Source organism: Sus scrofa, chromosome 6 (genome assembly GCF_000003025.6).
Source record: "Sus scrofa isolate TJ Tabasco breed Duroc chromosome 6, Sscrofa11.1, whole genome shotgun sequence".
In the NCBI taxonomy this organism is placed as follows: Eukaryota; Metazoa; Chordata; class Mammalia; order Artiodactyla; family Suidae; genus Sus; species Sus scrofa.
The window spans coordinates 27501445-27510194 of record NC_010448.4 but is presented as its reverse complement, the minus strand read 5'-3'; the positions used below and the strand labels follow the sequence as shown (position 1 = coordinate 27510194).

General features: G+C 43.7%; 1 protein-coding gene across 2 annotated transcripts in view; it reads left to right on the top strand.

Annotated features, from left to right (window-relative positions):
- The window catches only part of TERB1 (telomere repeat binding bouquet formation protein 1), a 59047-nt gene continuing 50522 nt past the window's right edge, over positions 226 to 8750 (top strand). Inside the window, exons 1-3 of one of the 2 annotated variants that reach the window (XM_021094007.1) lie at positions 227 to 708; positions 1317 to 1397; positions 6302 to 6362. In XM_021094007.1, coding sequence (XP_020949666.1) covers positions 6302 to 6362 — 61 coding nt within the window. In that variant the 5' untranslated portion in view covers positions 227 to 708; positions 1317 to 1397. Of the gene's footprint in view, positions 709 to 1316; positions 1398 to 6301; positions 6363 to 8750 lie in introns of both variants that reach the window. The other variant, XM_021094009.1, reaches the window with a different exon arrangement.

Sequence of the window (8750 nt, the reverse complement as noted above, 5' to 3'; positions counted from 1 at the left end):
TAAGTCAGAAAGACAAATACCATATGATATATATCTGGAATGTAATAAACAGTACAAATGAAAATTTTCCACAGAAAAGAAAATCATGGCCTTGGAGAACAGACTTGTGGTTGCCAAGGGGGAGGGGGAGGGGTGGAATGGACTGGGAATTTGGGGTTAATAGATGCAAACTGTTGCCCTTGGAACTGATAAGCAATGAGATCATGCTGTATGGCACTGGAAACTATATATAGTCACTTATGATGGAGCATGATAATGTGAGAAAAAGAAATGTTTCTGTGTATGTCTGACTGGATCACCTTGCTGTAAAGTAGAAAATTGAATTTAAAAAAAAAATGATACAAAGTGGAGAGAAGGCTGGAAGAGAGGAATGAGGGCCAGGTTCAGGGCTCAGATGCCCTCCTAACCGTAGTACACCTGCCCCTTGCCCCGAGGTCACAGGACTGCCCTAAGGGCCCAGAGCCCACTCTGCTAACTCCTTGGGGCGAATGCCCCTCGGAGCAAAGATAGCCGTTTACACGGGGAGCTACTTCCCTGCCCCTTGGAACTTCTGCAAGCAGGGGAGAGGCTCCGCGCGGGGGCGGGGCCGCCGGAAGTTCCGCCCCCACGGAAGTGCACCCCGCCCTCTCGGTGGGAAACCGGGTCTGGCGTCGTCCTAGGCCCGCTGCAAGGGAGAAAGCGCGGAGCCCAGGCTCCTGCGACGTGAGGGTAAAGCCACAGCTTCCAGTCCCTATCTGTTTGGGTCCTGCCTTAGGCTCGCCCCTGAGCCGGCCCATCGCTCCCTGTGGAAGGTCTGGGCTACAGGATGCCCCGCTCTCCCTTTCTTAACCCGCCTACATGAGGGGATGGGGTGTTGGCGGGAAGGGGCCTTCCTGAGGTGGCGAGCCCTACAGAGAAGGAGAGAATAGTCGCGTATCACTTAGGTGTAGAGAGTCTGGGGGTTTTTTGTTTGTTTGTTTGTTTGTTTTGTGGTTTGGCTGGCTCCCATAGCATGTGTAAGTTCTCAAACCCGCGCCACAGCAGCCACCGGAACCGCTGTGGTAAAAACACGGGATCCTTACTTAACCCCTCTGGCGGTTTTCCACCAATTGTACTTGAGCATCCCCGGCGCCTCCCTGGGTGACTGTGATGTTTGAAGAGGCGGCCCTGCTGAGGAAGTCGTTTCTCAGGTGGGGGGGTGGGCCCTGTGTGCTCCGCAGCACCTGCGAAGGAGGGCATGTTAAATGGGCTGATTTTCGGACCCTCCTGCTACCTGTGGGTGACTCGCCTGTGGTGGGGCTGCCTTGTGTCGCTAACCAGCGCCCGGGTCCCTGCAGGAGGTGGAGAACCCTGGTCTCCGAAGAAGGGGCCTGAGAGACAACCTATGCTCTTCCAGAGGAGTTCTCCCAACTCTTTAGGTGAGCCAGACGGTGTTAATGAGAGAAGCGACGAAACAGGGTGGGGTTAGCCTTCCTTCCTGGGAGAGTGGTCTCTCCCTTACCTGTGGAAACTGGGATAAGGGCCTGAGGACCAATGCGGAAAGCCTGCTCCAATCTGCTGACTTTGGGAGCCTTAATGTAGGGAACTGACTCCTGGTAGCCCAGCCTGTTTCTGGACCTGATGGGCTGTTGTTATTTCTCAATCTAAACCATCATAAGGGAAAGTTTACATGTTATCGCATGCTGGCCCTTTCTGCCTTGCCTCTCCTAGTCTAGAAGAGAGTTTCCACTTGGTATGAGCCCAAGCTAGACAACCTTCTTCAGCAGCTTAGTAGTAGCAATTATGGTGCAATTTTCAGCCCCGCCAGCCTTCCACACAAAGATGTTATTTATCCTTCTGATATTTTGGGGATGCTATTCAGATTTCAAAAAGCTTTTCATGTTAACATTTTCTAGGCCAGGTAAAAGGGTAATTGTTCAGCTCGTTTTCTTGCTAAAGTCTGAATTTGAGTCAACTGTGCTGTTTTGGGGAATTGATTGAGTGAAATTTGTGAGTGGGATAGTTTCTTCTCGTTACCTGTTTAAAAAAAATAAAACTTTTTGCCCCGTGAGACTACAGTAAATAATTTTGAAATCTTGTTCGTGGCAGTTTGCATCTATTCACTAGGTTGATGAAAATACTTAATAACATGCTTTATTGGGCAGATGCTTTTGTTCTTGGGAATATACTATATGCCATATATATATATTTTGTCTTTTGTCTTTACATACCACACCCACAGCATATGGAGGTTCCCAAACTAGGGGTCGAATCAGAGCTACAGCTGCTGGCCTACACCACAGCCACAGCAACGCCAGATCCTTAACCCACTGAGGCCAGAGATCAAACCCACAACCTCATGGTTCCTAGTCGGATTTGTTTCTGCTGCACCACAATGGGAATTCCTATGTTATATTTTTATTTATTTATTTATTTATTTATTTATTTTTTGTCTTTTTGCCATTTCTTGGGCCGCTCCTGCGGCATATGGAGGTTCCCAAGCTAGGGGTCCAATCGGAGCTGTAGCCCCCCCCGCCTACGCCAGAGCCACAGCAACGCAGGATCCGAGCTGCATCTGCAACCTACACCACAGCTCACGGCAACGCCGGATCGTTAACCCACTGAGCAAGGGCAGGGGCCGAACCTGCAACCTCATGGTTCCTAGTCAGATTCGTTAACCACTGCACCACGACGGGAACTCCATGTTATATTTTTAAATATAATTTTATAATTGTCCATCCCTTGAAAGTTGTAACTTGTTCTTTGCTGTGGATTTTTTTAAGCATGTAGCAAGTAAATAGATGGCATGTATTAATGCTACTACGTACTTGACAAACTATCTTATTTTACTGTGCAAAGTAACCATTTGTTAGAAAAAAGTACAAGAAAGGCAAAGGGGAATAGAAGGTTGTTTATGTTGTCCGTTTCAATTTAAAAGTTATATCCAGGAGTTCCGTTGTGGCGCAGTGGTTAACGAATCCGACTAGGAACCATGAGGTTGTGGGTTCGATCCCTGCCCTTGCTCAGTGGGTTAACGATCCGGCATTGCCGTGAGCTGTGGTGTCGGTTGCAGACGCGGCTCGGATCCCGCGTTGCTGTGGCTCTGGCGTAGGCCAGGGGCTACAGCTCCGATTCAGCTCCTAGCCTGGGAACCTCCATATGCCGCGGGAGCGGCCCAAGAAATAGCAACAACAACAACAACAACAACAAAAAAGACAAAAGACAAAAGACAAAAAAAAAAAGTTATATCCCTGGAGTTCCCTTGTGGCTCAGCTGTTATGAACCTGACTAGTATCCATGAGGATGAGGGTTCCATCCCTGGCCTCCATCAGTGGGTTAAGGGTCTAGCTTTGCCATGAGCTATGGTGTAGGTCACAGACGTGGCTCAGATCCCATGTTGCTGTGGCTGTGGCATAGGCCGGCAACTGCAGCTCCAATTTGACCCCTAGCCTGGGAACTTCGATATGGTGCAGGTGTAGACAAATTTTGAGTCTTGCTCTTTTTGATTAAGTTGTAACAAGCATTTTTCCATGTTATCAAACATTTCCAGTAAATGTCAATATTCTTATAGCAGGAAGTTCCTGTCATGGCTCAGTGGTTAATGAACCCAACTAGTATCCTTGAGGAGCCTTGGCCTTTGGGTTAAGTGTAGGTCGGATACTGTGTTGCCATGGCTGTGGTGTAGGCCAGCAGCTGTAGCTCCAATTCACCCCTTAGCCTGGAAACTCCATATGCTGCAGGTGTGGCCCTAAAAAGATAAAAAAAAAGAAAAAAAAATATATGTATGTATTATAACAATAGCCTGTCCTGTGGATATACTATGATCCCTTTTTAATGGGATATTCAGGTTTCAAAATGACAAAACTACTAAATATTTGTAGATTATTTTATCATTATTATTATTTTTTCTCCTTTTGCCTTTTCTAGGGCCACTCCAGCAGCATGTGGAGGTTCCCAGGCTAGGGGTCTAATTGGAGCTGTAGCCATGGCCTATGCCAGAGCCACAGCAATGCAGGATCTGAGCTGCGTCTGAGACCTACACCATAGCTCACGGCAACGCAATCCGTAACCCACTGAGCAAGGTCAGGGATCGAACCTGCAACCTCATGGTTCTTAGTCGGATTTGTTAACCACTGAGCCATGACAGGAGCTCCATGTAGATTATTTTATAAAAGATTCTCATACTTATCATTACATTTTTTTGTTTGGAAATTTTGTTTTTATTTTGAGAGTAAGAGTGAAAAATAGAAAGGACAATTAAGTATCTTCATTTAATCACATAGTGTTAAGTAAAGAAAAATTTTAGGAGTTCCCGTCATGGCTCGGTGGTTAACAAATCTGACTAGGAACCATGAGATTTCAGGTTTGATCCCCGGCCCTCGCTCAGTGACTTAATGATCTGGCATTGCGGTGAGCTGTGGTGTAGGTCTCAGACACAGCTCGGATCCTGCGTTGCTGTGGCTCTGGCGTAGGCTGGAGGCTATAGCTCCGATTAGATGCCTAGCCTGGGAACCTCCATATGCCTCGGGTGAGGCCCTAGAAAAGACAAAAAAAAAAATTAGAGTTCTGTGAGTCCTGATTTATTGCTCTCAGAATTTAATTGAACACTACTAGATTTTTCTTAAAAAAATCAGTTTATCTGAATCCAACTAGTATCCAGGAGGATGTGGGTTTGATTCCTGGCCTCGATCTTGATTCCTGGTCATGGATCTTGCGTTGCCGTGAGCTGTGATGTAGGTTGCAGATGTGGCTCAGATCCTGCTTTGCTCTGGTGGTGTAGACCGACACTAGCTCCGATTCTACCCCTAGCCTGAGAACTTCCATATGCCTTGGGTGAGGCCCTAAAAAGCAAAAAAAATAAAAATAAGAAATCAGTTTATCATTTTATCTTTTTGGCCATGCCTACACCATGCAGAAGTTCTGGGACCAGGGAGTGAACCAGAGTCACAGCAGTGACCGTGACGGATCCCTAACCCACTGAGCCACCAAGGAACCCTTCAGCATTTTTTTTTTTTTTTTTGGCCACACCTGCAGTATGTGGAAGTTCCCAGGACAGGGATCAAACCCTTGCTATAGCAGTGACCCAGGCCACTGCAGTGGTAAAGCTGGATCCTTAACCTGCTGTGCCACAAGTGAAGTCTAGTTTAGCATTTTATAGTAAAGAATATAAGGAGGCCATATTAGAGTCGCCAGTTATTTTATAATTCTTCTAACAGATGATAAATGAACAAAGATTTAAGCTTGAAAATAAGCAATGGATTCTTAGAAAAATTTTGGTGTTTTTTTTGTTTGTTTGTTTTTTGTTTTTTGGTTTTTTTTTTTTTTTTTTTTTTTTGGTCTTTTTGCTATTTCTTGGGCTGCTCCCGCGGCATATGGAGATTCCCAGGCTAGGGGTCCAATCGGAGCTGTAGCCACTGGCCTACACCAGAGCCACAGCAACACGGGATCTGAGCCGTGTCTGCAACCTACACCACAGCTCACGGCAACGCTGGATTGTTAACCCACTGAGCAAGGGCAGGGACCGAACCCGCAACCTCATGGTTCCTAGTCAGATTCGTTAACCACTGCGCCACGACGGGAACTCCGAAAAATTTTTAGTGTTAAGTTAAATGCTTATGAAGAGAAATATACATCTAAAGAGAACTGTGTGTGTTTGTGTTCTAAACCTCTGATTCATGGAGTGCCCAATCTGAAATGATGGGACAGAAATTTATAGGAAAGAAAATAATGACGGGAGACCAGGGGTGGAGCAGTTAGATTTAGTTAACCAGTAATTGGTGTGTTTATTTAATGAAATGTGTTGAATGCCTCTAGTTCTTATGAATGCAAGGTGTATTTATGTATGCTTTCAAAGTTAATTCTTTTTTTTTTTTTTGTCTTTTTTTTTTAGGGGCCACACCCACGGCATATGGAGGTTCCCAGGCTAGGGGTCTAATTGGAGCTGTAGCCACTGGACTATACCACAGCCACAGCAATGCCAGATCCGAGCCGAATCTGCGACATACACCACAGCTCATGGCAACGCCGGATCCTTAACCCACTGAGCGAGGCCAAGGATCAAACCCACAACCTCATGGTTCCTAGTTGGATTCGTTTCTGCTGCGCCATGACGGAGACTCCCAAAATTCTTGCAACAGCTCTATGAAATTGGAAATTCCTATTTACAGATGAGGAAACTGAGCCTCAGAGAAGTTAAACATACCCAATACCACACACCTAATAAGTTGCAAATTCAATCTTTAGTCTTATGGCTTGAGAAAAACTTCTTTTTCTACCCTTTTGCATTTATAATTCTGTAATTCTTAAAATTGATTCAAATTGAGAAAATACCTTTATCTTATAGATGAAATATAAGGAAAAAATGCAGACAAGCATGGAAAGTGAGGACACAAAGAAAATACAAGGTGAGAATTTATAGATCACATATCTGGAATTTGTTTCATTATATATTTGTGGGATATATTACAGATTATCTGAGAGGATCCAGTAAATGAAAGAATTATTCAGCAATTTACATAAATATTTATTAAGCATCTTTTCTGTGCATGTCACACTGACTTCAGGAAACTGACATCCTGATGGGAATGGCATGCTGATAATTAGAATACCATATGCTAGCTGACTGAATGGGGGTATATACAAAAACTGGGAACCTCAGAGGACCACCGTTAAAGTATGCCTGGAGGTACAGATTACAGAACTGTCCTCAAAAAAATGGAAATGTAATCCATGGGCGTGGAGGAACTTGAACAGAGAGGAAACATGAAAAGAGAAAAGGATGGGGAATAGTATTCCCTAATAGACTCCATCACATCAGAGTTTGGCTGAGGAAAAGGGTTCTCAGAAAACATCTCAGAAAGGTAAGAGTCAGGAATGTGGCATTTTAAAAATCAGTCTTGTGAGAATGCTCTGAGAAAGATTACCTAAGAGCCTTCATGTTAAATGCCACAAATGGTGACTGAAGTATCCACTGGATTTTCCATTTAGGAGGTTGTTTTATTAATGGTTAATTTAATAGATTTCAGTCAGATTGCAGTGTATTAAGGTCTGGGTGGGAAATAAGAATCTAGAGACAGTATGAATAGCTTACTCTTGTTAAAAGCTTGTGTGAAGATATAGGGCAGCAGCTAGAGGAAGGTTGTAATGTTAAGGGAGTCTTATAAGAGGGATACAGATAAGAATATGTGATGAGGGAATGGGGGTTATGGAGAGGGAGAAACTGGAGAAATAGGGAATAATTGTTGGAGATGCTCCTCTCAGACCATTTGTGTCACTATAAGAATTACTTATGTCTTCTTCTGTCTCTGTCACCAGATTGTGAGTTCTTTGGAATCAGAATCCCATCTGATACAGAGGGGATGCGTAGTAAACATTTAATAAAGATTTGTTAAATTAATACACGAATACATTTTAAAGGTCATAGGCCTGCAGTAGTGCCTCTTGAGTTGCATGTGAGAGAAATCCAACTCAAAGTAGTTCAAGAAATACCTGAAATGTGTCAGCTCATACTACTGGGAAACTCAGAGTTGTGAGAAAGAGTTCTTTAAGCAAAGAAGGAGGAAGGAAATCATTCTGGGCAATAAAAAAAACTATAGTAGAGTTGAACCTTGAACAACGTGGGTTTGAACGTTGTGGTCCAGTTGTATTCAGATTGTTTCAATAGTAAATACTACAGCACTACACCATCCAAGGTTGGTTGAATATGAGAATCATGGATATGGAGGTCAGATTATAAATTATATGTGGATTTTCAATTAATCCCTGAGTTGTTCATAGGTTGACTGTAGTTGCAGTCATTGTAGGATCCCAGAGCACAAGTAAATGGGTTAACCATGAGTAGGACGGGGAGCTGGACCCTGTTGTGGTATTGTAGAGGAAGAGGTAAGAATGCGTGTGGCTGCAGATATTTTTGTAGGAATGCTGTGACACTTAACATCTGTGTCTTTTTTTTAAAAAAATCTCTGATTGCAAATGTTTATTTTAAAAATTTTATTGATGTATAGTTGATTTACAGTGTGTTAATTTCTGCTGTACACCACAGTGATTAAGTTATACATATCTATATTCTTTTTCATGTTCTTTTCCATTATGGTTTATCACAGGGTATTGAATATACTTCGTTCTGCTATACTGTAAGACCTCGTTTATCCATCCTATATATGATGGTTTGCATCTGCTAGTCCCAAACTCCCAATCCTTCCCTCCCCAGCCCCTTCCCCCTTGGCAACCACATGTCTGCTCTCTGTATCTACGAGTCTCCTTCTGTTTCATAGATGTGTTCATTTGTGTCATATTTTAGCTTTCACATGTAAGTGATATCATATGGTATCTGTCTTTCTGTGTGTGTTTTTGACTGAGGGTTTATTATAGCATTTATAACCTGCTTTGCCCAGAGAGCAAGGCAAATCCAGAGATGCTAAATAATTAATGGTCTATTCTCTGGAAGCAGCCCTAAAGGACTGATGGGAGTTAATGGGTAAGTAGTCTTCACCCATTGACTGGGATGACTCTGAGACCCATGGATCTACTCTAACTCCCACAGTTTCCTAGTGCAGTTAAGCTCCAGTTACCCATGACAGTAGCACCTTTTCAAAAAAGTACTTGCACTCAAATCCTTGTTTCGTGGCCTTCTTCTAGGGAGCCCAAAATTAACATAAAGTGGAAGAGAAAGAGATGAAGTTTGAAGAGAGCTAAAGATGTTGAAATAGCCATTGAGGAAAATGGGAGAAAGAGCGGGAGGGAATGGGAGATAGAGCTGACCATGGATGGGATTTCTGAGTAGAGGTGGGGTT